Genomic DNA, 20,660 nt, shown 5'->3' with positions numbered 1-20,660 from the left:
TTGCTTGGTGAAGGTGCACCGCTCCGATCAGTGCCTTCCTTGCCTCCCTGCTTTGGGCTGCAAGTTCACTGATGTAGTCCATGTGGCTCTGATGTAGCATTAGTAACTGTTCAGAGCTGCCTCTTGTGTTTTAGGTATTACTGACTTTTGGGCTTTTATTTCTGTCTGGATTTTACATTAACTTTCTTGCCCTGAAGCGGTACTTTACAATGTGCCTGTCAGATTAAAAGGCAAACTTAAAATATCTCCATCTGCTCTGCAGGGCTCAATTTCACGTTTCCGAATGTCATAGTAAGGTCGTATCGTAGCCAAAGGGTTGTGCCACAAGCATTATTCATGTTGGCTCAAATCAGTTATGGGTATTTTGGTTGCCAAGAGATGTAGGCAAATTGTTGAGGAGATCAGAGAAGAGACAGAGAGGCCACAGAGCAGAAAAAATTGACATGGCAAAAGCTTAAAAGGGCCTGTATAGCTCAGCTAAGCAACATCAAAGGGTACACAGCAATATTGGAAGGGTTTAACATAACAGCGAAAGAATAGATATTGAGCAGAGTGCAAGAAGTTACAATTATTCTGTGAAATGAAACGAGCAGCCCAAAATAAACATCGGGAAGAAAGCTGGTAATGAATTTTTTAGCTAGCTGTGGGTGGCCTTTAAGGGTTATTCCTTGGGCTGTGTTACAAATTATCACTTAAAGCATTTAAAACCTTAAAATGAGAGAAGTCTCACCTTGGGTAACAAAAAGGTGTGAAGATGGCCCTTTGGAGAATTTCTGTTTCGGCTGTGTTTTCCAGATTTAATGCTGGTTGTTGAAAAGGTTCAAAATCAGCTCATGCACCAAGATTTTAAAAAATACTTCCCCAACACCTGTCTCCTTGTCAATCCTGAACAAAGGCAGTGGAAGCAAGTTCACAATAGTGGGAGTCCCTGCCAGGAGGCTTGATAAAGCAAAACACAGAAAGAGAAACAGCCCCTCCTTAAGTGATCTGGCATCAGCATTGTCTTTGTGTGCAGGAGCTGCCTTGTACCGGCGACTAAAGGAGTATCTCATGACTGAGGAGCAGCTAAAGGAAAATGGTTACCCAATGCCTCACCCAGAGAAGCCCGGCCGAGCTGTCCTCTTCACTGCAGAGGAGAAGAAAACGATTGACTGTAAGCTCTGCTGGCTCTTCCGTTCTGCAAGGTTTGCTAGATACGTTACAACGGGAGACTCCTGTCCTGCTTGCAACTGGTCTTTTTGCATAAAGATGTTCTTGGTCCCAGTGTGGAGCCATTTGCTCCCGTTATGATGGGTCTCCTTGGCTGTGACCTCTGTCTCTGCAGGCCAGCTGGTCGTGGAGGAGAGGAGTGGGGCTGCAGAAATCTGCTTTGTTTCTAGAGAATGAGTTTCTTCAGGTTGCGTGTCATAATGCTATTTTTGACACAAGGTTTATAGTTTGTGGCATGTGGAGGGGTTGTGAGGCTGAGTGAGGTTTCTAATTGCTGCCAAAGAACATGAATTGGTCAGGTTGCCTCCCTGGACAAGCTGCTTTTGGCCACCCCCTGTGAGGGCACGTTTTGTACTTGCTTGCTCAGTGCAGGTTTTCACTCCAGGTTTGTTGCACTAATTTGCAACAGCAGCAGGCAACCTGCAAGGGAAATGGGTTGGAGAGACACTCCTGTTCGGCATCTGGTGACGCTTCCCTCCTCCAGGGGAAGGATTTTTATTTTTGTCTTCTGCATATGAACTGCTGTTACAGTGGGATGTGGAACAACAGTGGGGCAGGCTGGTTTTGCAGTGGATTGTGACTTGCTGGTTTGGATTTCAGTTTTCTGCTTGGTCTCTTGACAGTGCTGGGCCAAGTAGTTCCCAAATGCCCTTCTGGCAGCTGGGCAAAACGATCCCTCAGGTTTCCCCAGGACAGGATGGGGTCCTCCTCTGTCTGAATCTTCTGAACTCTGGTATCAGGATTTGTGCTTCTGAAACTCTGATGAGAGCAGCTGTGGTGCAGCAGGGCTAAACCACATACTTAGGGTATATTTTGAGGTGCCTGGCCATGCTCCTCTGAGCATCTCTGTGGAGAGACCTTGCTAAAGTGTGTTAAGTGCTCATCCATGTTAACACCTTGTGTCTACATTTGTCCTGTAGCTGCTGAAGCAACCTGTATGAAAGCTGTCTTGCGTTAACGCTGTCAAATACTGTGTTTGTTAGGGTCCCTTCCTCCAGTTAACCGGCCAGCTCCTTTATACTGTTCTGAGATCATGTTCCTGGTTCTGTTTCGGTAGTTTCCTGCAGGTGTTGCAGGATCTTTGAATTTGTTCAATTCAAAGATGTATGGCTGGTTTGTTAATGCTGTGACCATGGATCAGTGGACAAAAATGGTCTAGACTGAGGTTGTGCAGAGCTGGGAATGTGCTAGCAGCTTAAATGGTCGCACTAGAACTCAGGGGATTGCATGAAGATCAGAAGCACGACAGTCAGCTCCTTTACTGTGGCTTTTTGCATCTCCCTTCTCTGAGCTGTGGGCAGTACAAGCACAGATGACAGGAGGGGGAAGTCCATAACTGCCCCCTCGGTGGGCCAGGCAGTGCTGGAGAATCCTTACAGAAAAGCTGTGCCCAGGAAGAACTAGAATGTCATTTGGAAGTGACAAGGCACAGATCCCCTGGAAACCAGGTTTCATTATCTCTGATGTCCAAAGAATGACTTATTTATCCTGTTTCTTAAAATAACTGTGTTAGGGTACAGTGTAATTTTCTGTGGATGGAGAAACAGCGCAGTGAATGTTGACGTGAACCGTGTCAAAAACACTAGGGAGTCTTATGTTTGCTTCTGAGAAGCGTTTGTGGGGCAAATGCTACAGGACTGCATTTTCAGAGGGATTGCTGTGTCTTTACGGGCATTTGAAACAACATCTGGAATCCTTTTTAAACAGAAAAAGTTTCACCAGTGTTTGGGGCTTGAGTGATTCTGATTTACTTGCGCTTTGGCCAAGTTAAACAGGTGAAGGATTTCTAGTGACGTGACTCTTGCTTCTGTCTTGTTTTAAAGCTTCCTGCAGGATTTGTTGTCGCTGTGGCACTGAGTACATGGTCTCAGCCTCTGGAAGCTGCATTCGCAAAGAGGAGTGTGTCCATCACTGGGGCAGGCTGCGCAAGCAGAGAGGTATATCTCTTCACAGAGGGCTGGCTTCATGCGAGCTGTGCTCTGGCTCCAAACGCGGAGTCTACTTCGAGTTTGAGTGGCTGTGGAACATTTATTTTGTGGCTTTTGGGGCTTGTGCTCACAGGCTGTGACAATTCCTAGTTTTGTCACTGGGTGGCCCTGCTGCTGCTGAAATACCCTTGCAAAGAGCAGCACTGGGGCTGGAGCAGAGGTTGTTCATCTTTCAGTTAAAAAGAAGTAAATGAAAAACCAAACATTCCTGTGCTTTTTGAAAAAAAACCAGTCTTGTTTGGAGGCTGACTTTGGGAGCAGTAGACATCTGTCACTGCCCAGGAGAGTTCAGGGGTCTTGGTTTGAACTCATTCGCAGCAAGACACTAACCTAGTCTGAGCTCTGCTGTGGTTTTCTGTTAGAGCAGCCAGGTGGCTTCTGGAGTTTGTCCGGCTGGGTATGAGAGACTTAAACTCTTTAGATTGCTGTGCATGAATCCACACAATTATTTCCCCCCTTTGTTTAACACATTATTGTTGCTGTGGTCACCCACAGTATCTCTGCATGTGAGAGCTAAAATTTAGATCTCTTTTTAACGGGACTCTTTGACTTTTATCTCTTGCTTTTTCAGTGCCAGGTGGATGGGAGACACATTACAGCTGCTGCTCAGGAGCTGTGGGTTCACCAGGCTGCCAGGTTGCTAAAGTAAGTTATGGGGCAACACCTTATTCTTGGTGGCATTTGTCCTCTTCTTACAGGCTGTGTAAGCGGTGCTTAAGCCTTAAGAAGAATGGTGGCTTCCCTTAAGGGGGGGAAACAAGTACTTCTTAAATACCTTTTGCTATGCAAAGGTAGGAAAATGCCATGTTTGGCAGGAAGGAAGAGACTCCGCTTTCTGGAGTGAGGTGGTTTCATTTGTTCTGAGCAAATGCCAGTGGATTCAGCTGCCCAGCAAGAGCTCATATACAGACTTCTTTAGGGAAACACAGAAGAAGTGAGAAATAAGGGATTTCCTTTTAAGGAGCAGTCTCGGGGCCTTGACAACAGTGTGCCAAAACCTTTTTCCCATGTTTTCCTTTCCCAGATGCCCGCTGGAGAGCCGGTCTTTTCATAGTTTTCTGTTTGCTGCATTCGCTTTGTTGTATTAAGGGGAGGAACCCCCCACAAAGAGCCTGTTGTAACTCATTGTAACTACTTGTCTTGAGGAGGGAACAGGGGAAGGGATCCCAGCATTAGAAAGCAGAGTGAAAAACCTGCTCCGAAATTAAATTTTGGCCCTGTGATAGAGCTGCACACTGTTCGGGATACCTTTGCACAGGTGCTTATTTCCGCCGCCGCCGCCCCCCCCCCCCCCCCCCCCCCTTAGGTAACAGGAGAGCTGGCTTCCCAGCCTGGCATCACTAGTCCTCAAACCACTGACTCTGAAGGGAGCAATCCACCTTTTGCCTCTCCCTCAGGTCTTTGAGGATGCTTCTTGTCACTTGTTTCAGTGGCATTTTTATATTTGGCAGCTGCCACACAAGGGAGAGGAGCGTGGTGCAGAACCAAGTGAGAGGGGATCTAAAAAGATCAGGCCCAGTGGGAAGGGCTCCCAGACTGTTTGAAAGACCTCAAGCAATACAGGGCCAGCAAGGCTGGCTGTCGGTTCTGGAGAGGTGCCTGCCCTTCCTGTTCTGGCCAAAACTAGAGCTGGGAAGTAAATTCTGGGGCAGAATTCAAGGCTCGTTAAAATAGGAAGAATTGTCTGTACGGGCACCCTGCACAGTCTGAAGCGTGGATGGGATCAGGCAGGCTGCTACTTCTCCTGTTTCTTTCTCATGTGAAATCAGGATCTCTTTTTAATCAGCATTCCCAAAAACATCCAGCAGGGAAGTTGGAAGAAATTGATGGGGCTATGAAAACATGACTTCTCCACATGTTTTTGCGTGACTGTTGTAGACCATAAAACTTCATGGCCTTTTAAGAAACATACAATCTCCCTAATAGCCTCTTACTCAATGAAGCATGTCGCCAGTGCTCCAGGGCTCAGGCATCCTTTCGCATCTGCCTCCTAGTTGTTGTGCTGCTACATATCACTGTGTTCTGGCTTTCTTGGTTTTCTCATCCAAATGAGGAAGTTTCACAGCATCCTTTGGTAGATTTAAGGTTGGAGTCCACAAGCCTGCTCAGGACGAGAGTATGCAGTGAGATACTGGGATGCTTGGGCTACTGGGGAGCTTGGAACAGGAGGGCATTGAAAGCAGCAAATATTTGTAATAAGTAACTGTTCTAAGTAGCTAGATCTGTAGCAGGTTAGAAAAGCATGTCTGTGTCTTTTCCTTCCCAACACGTTTGAGATGTGCCTGTCTGGGTTGTGCTGCACTTAGCCAGTGTGGCAGGAGATGGCAGGATGGAGCTGCTGTTCTTTGTGATAACGGAGTCTGCTGCTTTCTCTGGTCTGAAAAAGAGAAGCAACTTTTTCTGCCCTCCTCTCAGCAAGAAAGAGCTGGACAGTTGCAGAACATCAGATAACGTAGAAAAACACGTGGGGTTTTTTCTTCACTGCCCAGTTACTGTATTACTGAGGGAGGGAAGGAATCAAGCTGCAAGGGAGAGAATCATTTGCTATCTGTTGGCTTGGTAATCTTCTCTATCCATTTCTTCAGCAAAACAGTCAGATTCACGGGCGCAGATGCAGAATGGATGAGTGTGGCCTCTTGCTCCTGGGAAGCAACAAACCCTGCAGCTTTTGAGCACTGCTGGCTTTGGATACAGGGAGAGGTTGGATTCAGTGTTGTCCCAGCTGCCTTTTTAACTTCAAATGATGCAGCTCTCTGTGTTCTGGCTGCACCTGCAGTAACAATCTGTGCAGGAAAATATGCAAATCCTTGCTTTGGTTATCCCTCTGCCTACAGGTTTCAGCTTTACAAATGCCTCAGTTCTCCAGCCTTTCTATCCTGAGATGAACAAGTACAGTTTGATTCCTTGCAGGGTGAGGTCTGTGAGAATCACGATGAAGCAAGCTGTACACAGGCTGCTGTGATAGTGCAGAAATACATTGAGATTTAGGGATAGACAAGACTTAAACAACTCATAAAGTCCCACTGGGGAGTGAGGGAGAAGAGAGCATCACCTCTGGGTGTGGTGCAGCATTTAATTTGACCTAAAACAGTGTTAGTGGGCAAAAGGGCAGTTGCAGCCTCTGCCTTGCGCTCGGTTGTATGTTCCTGCTTCCCCCTGGTGCAGGTTAACTGGATCAATGCAATCATCCAGTTTAAAACCTCATGCAAAGAAGGTTTTCAGGCTGACCAGTTAAGTAGGATCTGTGGCTGCGGAGAAGAGGAGGGTAGGAGTGCCTGTTGCAACAGCGGCTTAGTCTTGTGTTGACTTAAGCCACTTGTGAAATCACTGCCTGCGTTTTCCTGCTAGCTTGGGGAGCTCTTCTGTACTGGATCATGTTGACCCTAGAGCTTTAGCTGGGGATAATGAAGAGTGGTTGAGAAATACTCTGTATTTATTGCCTCTAGTGCTGGTAGGCAGTAGCTCCTTTTTGTGAACGGTTTGGTTTTGGAATACAGTGGATTTTATTTGTACGCACACATTGATGCTTTCTGGTACTTCGTTACACCAGTTTCTTGTGCTGTCTATGGGCTGTGATTCACCTGATGCCTAATGCTCAAGCAAGAATGGCTGGGATTAGAATCCTGCACCTGAGCATGTCTTGGCCACAAGCTAAACCAGGAACCACAGCTGGAATTAGATCAGTGTAAGACCTCAGTGTGACCCTTTCTGAGTCATTCTATTCTGAACTGAAGGCTGAAAGCTACTTGCCCCTAGATGTGTGATGTCTTGTTCCTATGTGAGCTGTCAGTATGATGCCGGTAGGATCTGGCTTTGGAATCAGGGTTGCACATGGCCATGTTTGCTGTTGCAGTAAACTCAGACCAAATGGAAAGCAAAACTTACTCGTCATTAACCTTTAGAAATGGTTAAAAAAAAAAATCTTTAAGTGAGAGGTTCTGTTGAAGTGAACTTTTTGAATTCTTGTTCCTGCCATCAACAATTGTCTTTTTTTTTTCCTTCCCCCACCCCACTACCTTAAAGCAACACGTCCATGATGGGCGAAAGGAGAGCCTTGATGGCTTTGTGAAGACTTTCGAGAAGTTGCCTACAACTGAAGGCTACCCTGGAATCTACGCGTTAGACTGTGAAATGGTGGGTCTCTAACAATGGGGGCAATGCACAAGCAATGTAAAGCTTTTTGGGGAAGTCTGAGGGTGTGATCCAAATGGCTGAAGGAAAGCTCTGTGTCCTTACCATCTTTTTTCCTTTCTGCTGTGGACTCTAAATCATATTGGTCCTGTACATTTAAATTAGCTTTTATTAATTAGTTTTAGCAATGTGTGTTTCATTTGGGGACTGTGTGCACCCTTGAAAGCTGTAGCTAGCTGGCCCATCTTCTGCAGTGTTTGCTGGCTGGCCTTGCTACACTGATGTGCTACATTTTGAGAGCTGCAGCACTTTGAATGGCTCTGCTGTGGTTGGCCTGCACTTGTCTTCATGTCTGCTCTGTTGCTCACAGTGCTACACCAAGCAAGGACTGGAGCTGACAAGGGTAACTGTGATCAACTCTGACCTGAAAGTGGTATATGACACCTTCGTCAAACCAGACACCAAGGTGGTGGACTATAACACCAGGTAAGGACAGTCTTCCTTGGGTCAGAGGGCTGTGCTCAGAATCAGGAACTTTGGGGGAACATCTGGGAACAGTTGTTGAAACTCCACTGACCACCACTTCCTAACGGTTGAGATACTTTGGGCCTTGAGGTGTTCCTGTACTGAAGGAAGCCCTCCTTTCTGCACTTGCTCCGCAGATTCTCAGGTGTGACAGAAGAGGACCTGGAGAACACTAGCATCACCCTGCGGGATGTCCAAGCCGTCCTACTGAACATGTTCAGTGCAGATACCATATTGATAGGGCACAGCTTGGAAAGCGACTTATTTGCACTAAAGGTAACTTGCTGGTCTTGCGTTTACACCTCCCTCTGGTTCTTTCCCACCCTGGGGTGCGTTATAGATCTCCTTTGAATTTCGGAACCGTTTATTTCCAAGAACCAGGAGGACACAGTACACCTGTCTTGTCTCTGAGCCAGTGGGAAGCTGCCTGTGGTAGAAAAGCAAGAAAGTGTGTTACATGTGTCAATCGTGGTGTCACCCTAGCTTGTAGTGACTGGTACTGCCCAGGGTGACAGACCTCGCTGGAGGTGACTAGGGAGGGTGAACAGAACAGGGCTTGTTGGAGGGACCGATCTGGATTTATTTGCCTTTCACCTCTGCCATATAGTCAAGAATCCTCTGTTGGTGTCAGCATCCTTTGAGTGGCTTGAAGGTGTGCTCAGCGAGGGTCAGGGCACAGGGGAGGCTGTGCCCTCTGGGTGTTCACAGTAACAATTTTAGAAACAGGACAAGCCTCTTTGTTGTCTCTGCCACTGGAGATAGTTCTCATGGTTTCTCTTCTAATGTTAAAATGTGTGTTTTCTCTGCCTGGTTTGCTGTGATTTGTGGTGTTACTTTGATCAAGCTATTTCGACCTTTTATCTGTCTTTGTTTCCTGCCAGGCCCTTGTCAGCCTAGCCTGCACATCTCTGCTGTCCCACGAGGGAGGTCTGTCCTCTCCCCTTGCACTCTGAACATAGATCCCCGGAGGCTTGTCCAGGGTCACCAAGAAGCATGTGGCAGGCAGGGGCTGAGTCTTTAGTGTGTACTCACAAGGCAGAACTTCCTCCGTCCATTCTTTGTCCTGCAGCTTCTTTGAAGAAGCTGTGGCTGCCAACTCGCAGCCACGGTTTGGAAGCAGGAGGTTTTACTGCCTGCAAAGTGCTTTACCTCTCCATAGCACCCTTTATTCCATCCTCTCAGAGAGTTCATCATCATCATAAAAAAATTATTTACAGTTTTATCAGCACAAGATGACTGTGTTGGCCTCTTAGAGGCATGATTTTCTCTTAGCATTGCAGACACTGCCAAGAGAATGAACCCGAGAGCAATATAGCAGAGCGTGACAGGCAGTGGCATGTCAAGTCGTAATGTCTGAAGGCTGTGGCAGTAAAGTTGACATCTCGCTAATGGCCATGGCAAGCTCCAAATGGTGATAGCATTTCAATTTTTATTTAAAGCTGTATTATCCTGTTTCCTCAGTCTTCCTGATCTACATAAGTAATTATCATTGTGCCTGGGTGGGTGCCAAACTTGACTGCAGTCTAGGAGAGATTATCCATAATGTTGGCAGTTTTATACTCTGAAGAGCGTAGCAGGTTGTTTCTGTTAAACTGCAGCTGTTCTTGGGCATTTACAGAGCTGGGCTATGAAACTATTAATGACGAAGTTACGGATTGTCACGCAGCATTAGCTGCTGCCTGGGAAGAGCCGAGGCAGAGGAGGAGACTGGATTATCAGGGTCCTGTCTGAGTCCTCCAGTGTCGAGACTTGCAGAGCCGTCTTTTGGTCGGGTGTACAGGTGTATCTCAGACCTTGCATTTTACTCCTGTACTCAAGATGTGGGACTGCCTTCACCCATGTTCCTTTAGCTCTCACTGAACAACATATTCTTGACTGCAGAGGATTAATCTTGTCTTAGCCTGAGAGTAAGAAACTAGGATAAGCTGGCTTTTTTTTAAATACCATGTTTATGGGCTCTGTCAGATGTGCCCTTTTGGTCCTCCACAGGGCCCCTTGCTGCAGGGCAAGTAGCGCGTTGACCTGTTCAGCATCCTCAGTTCCTCCACCGTGACACTTCATACTAGAGGACAGCAAACCTCTTCTCTTTCCTGTGTGCCCAGGCACTTTGACCCAGACCTGGGACCAGGCAGGGCCTCCCTCCCCTTCACTGTGTTCCTTATGCCCAGGAGTACGAGCTCTCCTTGTCCCATTTCATCCTTGCTAAACTGGTGCTGGTTAAAAACTTCCTGTTGACTCATTGCTGACAGATGGGAGGTTTTCCAGCTGGTTTGCATCTTGAAGTTAGGCCTTTTCTGTAGAAGTGGTGGGATGGACGGTGGGTTATGTACAGTTTTGACTTGCACATCCTTCCCACAGCCGTCCGCATCTTGAAGCAGTTGAAAGGCTGTTACAAGCTTTGTAACTGGTTCTTTGGCTTAGATTTTTGTTGTGAAAGACACTCTCAGAGGTATGACACCTTCTCCGGGCCCAGGGCGTTAAGGATTGACCTGTCCTGTCATTTGGGTTACACGAACTGAATCAGCCCCGAATTCCTGCTGCTTTGAATGTGCAGTTAGGCAGGGCTTTGAGGGCAGGTGTGTTGGCTGGCAGAGCACTGGGAAGCCTCTGTGTGTACCTTTCAAAGAGGAGTCATCTTTGATTCAGTCAGAGCCTCTTGCAAGACTGGTTGGGTTGGAGCTTGGTGACAGCATTACATAAAGCCTGAGAGGCTGACCAGAAGATTGCTTTAGCATGGTTAATCCTAAGGAGTGTCCGTTCCCGTGGGAGAGGGAAAATAAGCATGTTTCTTCCCTGCTCCCTCCCTCCAGCTTATTCATGGCACAGTGGTGGATACTGCAATCGTCTTTCCCCACCGGCTGGGTTTGCCTTACAAACGGGCTCTCCGGACGCTGATGGCAGACTACCTCAAGCGCATCATCCAAGACAATGGTGAGACCAAGGAGGAGCTGAGAGTGAGGGTCTCCTGTCCTGTCCCACCTGGGTGTGGGCTCCTTGCACCTGCCTTCTTCTGCTTTCCCTCAGCCCCATCCTCTTGCTCCTCATCTTTTTTTTTTTTTTTTTTTTTTTCCCTGCATAATGTCTGGCAGTAGCTGTGAATGGGCCAACATGTGAAGTCTCTGCCACAGACAGTTTCAGTTTGAGCCCTGTTCTGAGGACCAGCAGCATCTTCCCTCTCTGTGCTGAGTGGGGACCAGAGAAGTGGTGTGGGAAGGCCAGAGGTAGCTCTCTCAAGGCCATGTCGTGCCCTCCCTTCTCTTTCTGGCAAACTGCAATTGACCTTATTGTTTGAAGCACGGCATGTTCCTTTCCATCTTCTTTGTGCACATTGTGAACATACTGCTGGGGAAACTGAGGCCTCTCTGACCGGCTACCCCATAGCCTGAGGGCCTATGGGCCGGCAGGACTTCAGCCCTTACTTTAAACAAGGGAATGGCGTCAGGCTGAAGTCCAGCAAAAATTGTGTTTAGTGGAACTTCTACTTTACATCCATTGTTGCGGTCCATGGTGATCACAGCCACACCTGTGGCTGCTGTGGCAGAGGGCGGTGAGCAGCTGGGCCAGCAGTGTCAGGCAGGACCTCGTCTCAGAAGCCTTCCCCTGTGCTTTGTGCTGTGAGCCCGCAGCCCCCACGCCGTGGCGGGGCTGCCTGGGCCCAGGTGCTAACTGCCACCCTTGTCTTTCTGTCCCCAGTGGAAGGGCACGACTCCAGCGAGGATGCCAGAGCTTGCATGGAGCTGATGGTCTGGAAGATCAAAGAAGATGCTAAAGTGAAACGATGACTTGCGCTTTCTCTCTCTCCTGTTCCTCCTCCACCTCTTTGAAGCAGTGCAATAAATGCTCAGAGTAACACTGTCCACCTGTACGCAGCAGCATGCTACCCCAGACTCCCCGTGCACTCACAGGTATCTATGGGACTTCAGAACTGCTGCTGGCGTAGCTGAACGGCACCAGCTCACTGCTTGCAGGTCCCTGTGTCCAGATAGTGGCTCTCAGATCCTCTTTGCTCCACCTGAGGGATACTCTGTGGTAAACAATTGCCTTGTAGGCATGGCAAGGTGGTTTTGAGTAGCCCAAACAGAGAGAACTTCTTGGTTCCTAGGAGAAGCTTTTAGAGGTAGGTTGGGTATGTGCAGAAGGATCTTTCTGGTTCAGTTAAAGGTAGATACTTGTGGTTTTTTTTCCCCAAATGTAACTTAAATTGCCTCTGTACTCCAAAGCTGGTAGATTCCCGCAATGTTTGGAGATGGGGGAGGTGGAAGAAGGTTTGGCAGGAAGCTGTAAAGTGAGTGGATTGCGTAGCTGGTGTGTGAATGGCAAGCGATGGGTGGCAAGAGCCAAGGATCAAGCCATCTGGAAGGAGATGCTAGTGCAGTCCCACTGTGGAGGAGAAAGCCAGAGCTGCAGGAGAGGGAGGCTGTCTCTGAGAGCGCATGGTGGGAGCAGCAGGTCGGAGAGGAATGTGATGGGGTCAAGGGAGTTACTGCCTGCTGCGATCCAGGGGATCTGTTCAGTGAGGGCTGGCATCCTGGTTCTGCCGTCGCTGCAAAGGGGGGAAACCGCAAGTGTCAGCCCTTGCCTAGACCTCAGGGAGCCATGTGTGTAGTGGTGGGGCCAGGACAAACTGGGCTCCCAGAGCCAAGCAGCAGCCTGCAGCCTTCCAGGAGAGGAGCTGTGCTGGGGAGGACAGTGGGAGGAGCAGGCATCGTGTCTTTGTGGGTTTGGGCAAACTGTCCTTCCCTGAGCTTCCAGCATGTCTCCAGCAAGCTTGTATGTAGGGATCAAGGTTTTGGGGGGGACCAAGGTGCAGGTGAGATTGCAGTTAAGGGTGGCCCCTGCAGCCTGCAGGACTTGCCACCAGTCTGTTCCTGATACCAGGGACTTGATGCAGGCAAAAGCAAAAGCAATAGGTACAAATTCTTCTTTAAGAAGAGCAAAAGACCCTGTTATTGTCTGTCTGGCCCCCTGGACAAAAGCAACTTGAGAGTGTTTCTCACACTCGTGGCAACGGGGGCAGGAGCGCAGGCAGCCTGGGTGGCTCTGGTGGTCTCTCTTCGCCCAGGCTCTGTTGCTGTCGGGGGGAACAACAGGGCAGATCCAAGTGGTCCCTGATAGATGAGGGCTTTTAGCTGAGGTGCAGGCAGCGGCTCAGCCCTGTTACTAGAACAGCGATCACCTCGCCCCTCCCCAGCAGGACTGGCATTGCTTCCCCGTGGTGGCTGGTGTGGTGCTGGCCCCCATCCCTGGCGCAAGCTGGCTGTGTTGCTCTGGTGGCAGCGGGGCAGGGCAGCTGCTGGGTTTTCGTTCTTCTTGGACCTGGGTCCGGCTTGCTGCTTTGTAGCCCTGCTGGCAGCGCTGGGCTCAGAGCCTGGGGCTGTGCCGTGTGGCCCCAGCACATCCTGCTGACCTGTCCCACCTGGTGCCCAGCGCGGAGGTGGGGGCAGGGCTGGGCTGTGTGCCATGTGCCATGTGCAGGATGTCCGGCTCGGGCCCCTCTGCGGGGGCTGGAGGGTGCTGGTGTGTGTGCGAGCCCTGGGGGGCTCCCTGCCCCGCTGCTGCCCTCAGGGGTGAGGATGTGGCTCCAGTGCCTGACCTCTGCCAGGCCCTCCTGAAGCCACCAGGAGTCATGGGGACTGCGAGGGCTCCTGTTCCTGCTGAGCCCTCCCGTGTTCCCTCTGGCAGGCAGTGGCGTGGGCTCCCAGCCTGGTGCTTACCCCAAATTCAGGCCGCGCAGCTCCCTGCCAGCGCTCCATAGGGCATGCCGCAGCCAGCTCTCCTCTGCCAAGCGCTGCCGTCTCCTTCCCTGCCATGGGGCTTCCGCGTGCAGCAGCCTCGGGACACCTTGTGCTGTCCCCCTCTCCCCCCATCGCCTGCAGGGAACGGCGCTGTTCCTGCCCAGGCCCTGGGAGAGACGGAAAGTTCAGTGCTTCCTAACCAGGGAGGGAAGGTTTGTTCCTGCTTCTGCCTCTTTCCCTTGTTTTTCCCCCCCGGCTGCAGTGACAGCGTCCCTGGAACAGCTTGCCAATCTACTGTGCAGCCACGTTAGATTTCAAAGCCAGCCCTTGCCTTGAGGTTCCCCTGTTGCTTGACAGGCAGTGCCAGCTCCCTGGCTCTCCTGCAACCACCGCCTCGCCCAGAAAAGCCAGTACATTTCTAACGCGGACCTGGGGTGCTGGTGTCCCGCTTGGGGTGCTGGTTGCTTGACTTGATCCCAGTGCCTGGCCTCGGGGGAGGTGGAATGTCGCTGCAAGGCGTGTTCCTCCAGGCATGTGTCCTGCCAGGGCAGGGGACCTCACTCGTTTCCCCACGGTTCAGCTGGGACCCCTGAAAATAAGTTTTTTTTGGGTGGGGGGTGTTGCCTGGCTTGTGGGATGTTGGTGGGAAGGCTGACAGCTCCCACCCGTGCGGCTGGTGTGGGGCGGAGTGGGAGCCGGACCCACGGGCTGCCCTTGCCTCCACCCCTGGGCACCATAACACTGTAAAACCAGAGGCTTGTGGTTGGTAAGAGGTTTTTGGGTTGTACATAACTATTGTAACCTGTAACTTTTTGTAATTGTTTTTAATAAAAGGGTGTTGACTAGATGCACGCTCTGGAGTCTGGGTCTGCTCTGCCTGCGGCCGGATTGGGGAGGATGGGGGCTGGAGCCATCCCCGAGGCGGGGAGGGCCTGGGCAGGCTTCCCTGGAGCATCTCTTCAGCTTGCAGCCACTGCTCTTCCCTCCGTGTCCTCACAGAGTGGCTCTGCAGCATAGCCCAGCCGTCACCCAGCGCTTGTCACCAGCTTTGCAGCTCGGTGGTCCGCGCTTCTCTGCGGCACATCAGCCTGCGCCAAGAGCGGAGGGACAGGGGGGAAACCATCCCCAGCCGTGCCCAGCCTCGCAGGACTGCAAGACCAGGCGGTGCCTGCAGTGCCAGGGGCTGAACCCTGCGGTGCCCGCAGCACCGGGGCAGCTCCCGGCTCCTCTTGCCTCCATCCCAGAGCTGGGGCGAGAGCCCGGGAGCGGCGGCGGCCTCTGGCCACCCGAGCAGGCTCCCCACGAGAGCCCGTATCAATCTCTCAAATGGGGCAGGAATTAAAGTGCCAAGCGAAGGAGCTGATTCAGCACGGAGGAAGAGGTGAAGGTAAAAAGTTCAAATAAAAAAATAATAGGCTATTAGATGACCTCACTGGCAATGTGTTTTATTTAACGTGCTGGTGATGGCTTGGCAATGGCAGCGGTTCCTTAGGATGCTGTAAAAGTCACAGCTGACCCGTGTTCTTAGCCACCTCCGGGTGTGCTGAGCTCCTGGGGGGCCATCCCTCTGCGGGTGGTTGGTCCCTCTCCTCCCTCGATGTCCCCTTTTCGCAGGTCACCTGCTGCCATGCAGGGGTGCCAGAAAGGGACTGACACCCCCAGGTGCCACCAGCCGGCAGGGAAGCCCTGTGGTTCTGCAGCTGAGACCAGGCAGCTCATCACACGCAGCCCTGCGTTTGCAGATGCTAACAGGGTTTGTGCGGAGGCCAGTTGTGTCCTGCAGCATCCTCCCCCGGCGAGGGGCATCTGCAGGGCATCTGTGTCACACCCTGCCACCGAGCCACCCAGCGCGGGTCAGAGGTGACCACACTCATCGATCCTCTCTTTAAAAAGCTTTTTACCACAGTTTGTCTGGACCAGTGAGGGCTGGGGCCGAGGCAGGGGGATGAGTATCCATCATGTGTCGGGGGTCCCAAGGCTCAGGCAGGCAGGGAAGCTCCTGACGTGGTGACATCAGGGTGGTGAGGCCCTTTTGCCACAGCTGATGGGGACAGGGACCCCGCAGCAGCCCCTGTGCATCTGCTGCCTCCACACTCCTCCTCGCTCCAGCCTTTTGCTTGGCTGGACCTGGGGTCTGCTCCCTTCCTCCCAGGGCGGCAGTGGGGGGTGCCCGTGCCCCTGCCATGGCCCCGGGCCCCCAAAGTCCCTGCAATGCAGGCGCATTACAGTGCTCCCCAGACACGGGGGTCCCTGTCCCCAGCCCTAAAGCTGCAGCAGGGTGAGGTGGGTGATGCTGGTGTCACCACAGGGACTGGGGTCATCCTGCACCCTCCAGCCACTGGTGAGAGCGGGCAACTGGGCAGACTGGGATGCAGGGGCTGTTGGTGGGCAAGAAACCAGTGACCAGCCATGTCTCCATCCCAGGACTGTCCCCTGGCCTGAGGTGACTGCAGGGTGGCCGGGAGCAGAAGAGGAGGAAGAGGAGGCTGTGAGTGCTGTGCAGGAGGGAGGGCAGGGGGTGCGGGGGCTCGGGGGGTGCAGTGGCCATGCCTGGTGGCAGCGCTGCCCACCCACCGCGGCGTGACGGCTCTCGCCATTGCTTCTGCCGGCGGCCGAGCCTGGACCAAAAGTTGGAGCATTAACGGGAGCCTGGGGAGGTGCCGGCTCGAGGCCGGGGGCTGCTCCCAGGCTGAGAAACAACCCCTGTCCTGCAGGGGAACGTTTCTAAATTATTATTATTATTTTCTCAGAACAAATGGAGCTTTGTAGCTGCTCAGCCGCTTGGAACGGGGCACCTGGAGCTCCTTGGTCCACAAGCAAAGGTAAAAAAAACAGGCTCAGCAGTTTAACTCTTCCCTGCAGGCACAGGAAAGCACACATGGGGTCTGGTACCCGCTGCCGTGAGGCAGCCCCACCCTCCCCCCCCCAAGTGCCACTGTGCCCAGCGAGGGACGCGCCGGGACGGTCATCGAGGCGCCTGGAGGAGCATCCTCTGCCCCAGCACTGGGCTGGGCGCAGCCTCCCGGCGCTCGCTTAATTGCACCAAGGGAGGTTCAGCTAATTGCAGGGGGCCATTGATTGGTAAAAATGTCATCTTTGCTGGCCACGGTTGCCAGGGTGACCTCAGCCGTTCTCCACTGGCGTTATCAGTTCCCGGGTACCCGAAACCACCCGCTGCGCATTGCTGTGGGGGGACACCGGGTGGGATGTGGAAATCCCTTTCCTTGCTCCGGATCCGGCCTGCTGCTGCCAGAAACAGTGAGCAGCTGCAAAAGCCGAGGGGACACGGAGGTTTGGGGCTGGGACCTGTCCCTGCCATGCCCAAGTTGCTGCTGGCCCTTCCTGGTGGTGCCGGTGCCACCTTTGGCCGAGGGTCTTCGTGGGGCTCCGGCGCTGCACGCGGCCGGTGCAGAGGGAGCAGCAGGGAGGGGGCAGCAGGTAAGAGATGGCAATTGAGGGCCAAACCGCTGAATTTCCTCACAGATGCTGCTCCAGGACCAGCCATCAGCCCCCGGGAGCTGCGGGGGCAGAGCAGGCACAAAAGGCAGGTGATGGGCAAGGGGAGTGGGAAGCGAGAAACTCCCCTTGTACTGGGAGAGGGGGTTGGGTTAACGTTAGTGGTCGTGGTCTGAGGCTGCAAAAATGCAAAAAATGGCTCCCAGCAGGGGCGGCCAGACCCTGACACGGTGAAGGATGGATGGAGAGTCACCGGTCCCAGCCCTGTGCCAGCACCTGCCCGCTCCCACCGCTGGCGTTTGCTCAGACCATCAGACCAAACCAAACCAAACCATCCCCTCCTGCCCTCTCGGCATTTTATGCCATGGAATCACAGAATGGCTTGGGTTGGAAAGGACCTTTAAGGATCACCCAGCCCAACGCCCCCCCTTTGAGGAGCAGGGACACACACCTTCAACATCCCTTCAAACCAACATGTGCCACTACTCACCAACTTTGCATGAGAATTAACAATAACTCGTTCATTTGGCTCATCTCACAACACCAGCCCCTGGGGGAAGGGTTGGGTGAGGGTCCCCCCTCCCTCCTCAGGAGGTGAGGAGCAGCCCAGGGATGGGGAAGCTCCCAAATCCCTCCACACCAGCACGGGGCGGGTGGTGGCCAGCATCACCCAGGACCCCGTGGGGACGTGGGGACGTGGGGGGACGGGGACATGGTGCAGCTGCGGTGTTTATGGACCTTGAATGAGTTATTCATGACTGCGCAGTAAATGCTTTATGGACTGTAGGGCCAGCGCTTGGTTAATTGCCTCCGGGTTTCTGTGGTTAATTGCAGCGAGCAATTAATCTAATGACGGCTAACACAGGACCACTATGGTGGGGCCTCTCTGCAGGCATGTGGGATGAGTGCGGGGCGGGATGGGAGAGCCGGGAGACACTGGGCTGGCTCTCATCTCGTTAGCTCATCGCTAATGAGGCAGCCTCTGTCCCCAGCTGGGTTTGAGGTCCCGGTGCTGTCACCTCGGGGCTGCTCGGGGGCTTCACAGTTCGTTTGTGCCTTCACCCTCCTCTTCCTCAGCTGGCCCCTACTTCCACCTTCCTCGGTCTTCAAGGCATGACGCGAGCCCCACCAAGCTGCTGCCAGACCCCAGGAGCTCTGGGGAGAACTGAATGCTCCCCAGTAAAACCAGTTCAGCCCCAGTAAAGCCCAGTGCTCCCGTTGCCCAAACCTGCCTGCTCTCTTGCCTATGCTACCTGAGATGCTTGGGCTCACCTGCTGCCCTCAGACCAATTTTGGGACCACCCGCCCCTCCGCCGGGATGCTGTGGCCGTGTCCCTGTGTCCCCATGTCCCCGTGTCCCCATCCCCTGGCAGATCCCATGGGAACAGCTCCTGCAGCACCAGCTCTGGGTTGTTTTGAACCAAGCTGCACCGAGGCGATAAATCAGGGCTGATTTTGAGCTGTGCCCGGCTGCCAGCAAGTGGGGGGGGGGGGGCGGGGGGGTGCCCAGCGAGGGGGCCCGGGCAGCAGCGGGCAGCAGGCAGGGGGAGGCAGGCAGCCAGGAGGGCAGGACAGGCAGACAGGCAGGTCCCTGCAGAGGCCAGGGCTGGAGGTGTGGCATGGGCTGTCCCCACGGTCCCTGCGTGGGGCAGGACGGGTGGCAGCCGTCCGCTTGCTCAGTGCTGCGGTGGCAGGAGCTCAGCGGGGGCTGTGGGCAGGATCGGTGCAGGTACTGGGACACAGCGGAGGGGGTGCGTGGGATGGTGGCCCCCCACCTCAGGGCGGCAGGTGCCAAGAGCTGCCACCCTCCTGCTCGCTTCGGAGCACCTGTGGGTGCCAACCGGGACCCAAGTGGGCAGTGGGTGCGGTGGGGGGCTTGTTGCCAGTGGGTCCTGCGGGGCTGTCCCAGGAGCTGCGTCTCTCCCTGTGGACCCCGTGGAGCAGAGGGGAGCCCAGGTCAGCCCCCTCTAACAGCGCTGCGGCTGGATGCTGGGCACAGAGAAGCGTTTTGGGGTGGGGGAGGCACTTTTTCACCTGGAGCCGTATCAAAACGGGTGGAAAACCAGGGCAAGCAGATGGAAACTCACGGCCCAGGCATGTCCTTGGAGATGGGGAAAGAAAAAAAAATCCCCGAGAGGCTTTAGAGAGCTGTGATCCAGCCAGCCGGGGCACGGGAGTGTTTCCGGCATGACGAGGGCAGGAGGAGGCACGAGCCGGCTGCTGCCAACGCACCCACCCACCTGCTCAGCACCCAACCTCGGGCCGGTGTCACCCACAGCCGTTGCAATGGGGCCAAGCCTGGGGTGATGCCAGAGCCGCGGGGGCTGGGGAGGGTTGTCCCTGGGATAGTGGGGCACCGGCTGCGGTCCCACGGGGATGCTGCAGTCGGGTAAACAACAGCAGCTCTGGCGAGGCTGCTTACGACGCTGCTCGGCAGCCCTGGGCTGGGGAGGGGGGTCAGGCTGGTCCCGTCACCCAATTTTTTTTCATCAGGGAGGGAGCAGGAGGGGCAGAAAGGTGCCCAGGACCCCTGGCCGTGGGTGCTGACCCCGCGGGGTCTGCTGGGTGCTCCCAGGGAAGGCAGCCTACCTCCCGCTAATTCCTGTGCTGAGCAACACCTCGGCATTTATCCGGCGATTTCAGGAACAAAACGGTCACAGAAAGCCCCTGGCAGTGGGTCGGATCTGCCAGCGACATAAATCTCCGCATGTTCTGCTCACCCGGGCCAAACCCTTGTGGCGTGGTGCCTGCTCCTGCTTCAAGCTGGTTTATTTTTGTTCGGCCACGCAAACCTCCGCTAGCCTAAAACTACGTTTTTGGAGTGTAAAAGCCCCGTTCTGGGTCTTGTCACACCCAGGCGCACCACGTGGCTGCCTTGGTGACCTCGGGGACCTGCCAGGACGGGATGTTCCCTGCCGAGCCGGATGGACCAGCCAGTGGATCCTGGGCATTGAGTTAGAGGAACATCCCGTGGGTTAATAAATCACTGCGGGTTTAGGTGAGGTGTGGAGCAGCGGTCAGAGGGTGTCTTGTGCCTTTGGCTACTGCTGGCCCTCGCTGGCCCGGGGCGCTGCGGGCTGGCGGCTGGGGCTGGCAGGGTGCCCTGGCACCCGCTTCCAGCCTCTTCCCGCCTACCCAAAGTGCAATTTTTATTTCTAATTATTGAGGCGGTGAGCGAGGTTTATCGAGAGTTTTCTTGGAAGTGCTTTGGATCACCTTTTATTTTTTTTTTTTCCTTTTTTTTTTCCCCTTTCCCCCTGCTCTTGGGCTCTGGCAAGAGGCTGCTTTCCCAGCTGCCTTTGCAGGCACTCAGCTCCACAGAGCGTCCAGCAGCTGCCAGCTCAGGTGCTTAATTGGTGCTTAATTGGCCATACTTTCATTTGGCATCACCCAGGAATGGGGGTGCATCGGCGCTGAGGAGCGGGTTGGGGGTGCCAGCCGTTATTGCTGGGTACAAAGGGGCTCAGAGATGCCAGGCGCAGCGGGGACATGATGGATAGTCAGCTCCGAGCCTGACATGGAGCTCAGGAGGGACCTTCTGAAAGGACAGACAAACCCGAGGTCTCCCAGCACCTCAGTGAGGCTCAGCAGGGCAGGATCAGACCCTCCGACCGAA

General features: G+C 53.4%; 1 protein-coding gene across 3 annotated transcripts in view; it reads left to right on the top strand.

Moving 5' to 3' along the window:
• REXO1 (RNA exonuclease 1 homolog) overlaps nucleotides 1-14,435 on the top strand; it is a 40,540-nt gene extending 26,105 nt beyond the window's left edge. For all 3 annotated transcript variants that reach the window (XM_055708171.1, XM_027798292.2, XM_027798293.2), the window contains exons 9-16: nucleotides 1,016-1,153; nucleotides 3,033-3,146; nucleotides 3,769-3,842; nucleotides 7,221-7,331; nucleotides 7,699-7,814; nucleotides 7,991-8,129; nucleotides 10,664-10,784; nucleotides 11,547-14,435. In XM_055708171.1, coding sequence (XP_055564146.1) covers nucleotides 1,016-1,153; nucleotides 3,033-3,146; nucleotides 3,769-3,842; nucleotides 7,221-7,331; nucleotides 7,699-7,814; nucleotides 7,991-8,129; nucleotides 10,664-10,784; nucleotides 11,547-11,635 — 902 coding nt within the window. In that variant the 3' untranslated portion in view covers nucleotides 11,636-14,435. The remainder of the gene's footprint in view (nucleotides 1-1,015; nucleotides 1,154-3,032; nucleotides 3,147-3,768; nucleotides 3,843-7,220; nucleotides 7,332-7,698; nucleotides 7,815-7,990; nucleotides 8,130-10,663; nucleotides 10,785-11,546) is intronic.
• Nucleotides 14,436-20,660: the final 6,225 nt, after the last annotated feature.

This window comes from Falco cherrug, chromosome 4 (assembly GCF_023634085.1).
Source record: "Falco cherrug isolate bFalChe1 chromosome 4, bFalChe1.pri, whole genome shotgun sequence".
NCBI lineage: Eukaryota > Metazoa > Chordata > Aves > Falconiformes > Falconidae > Falco > Falco cherrug.
The sequence above is the reverse complement of the archived record's forward strand: the minus strand, read 5'-3'. Positions and strand labels throughout refer to the sequence as shown.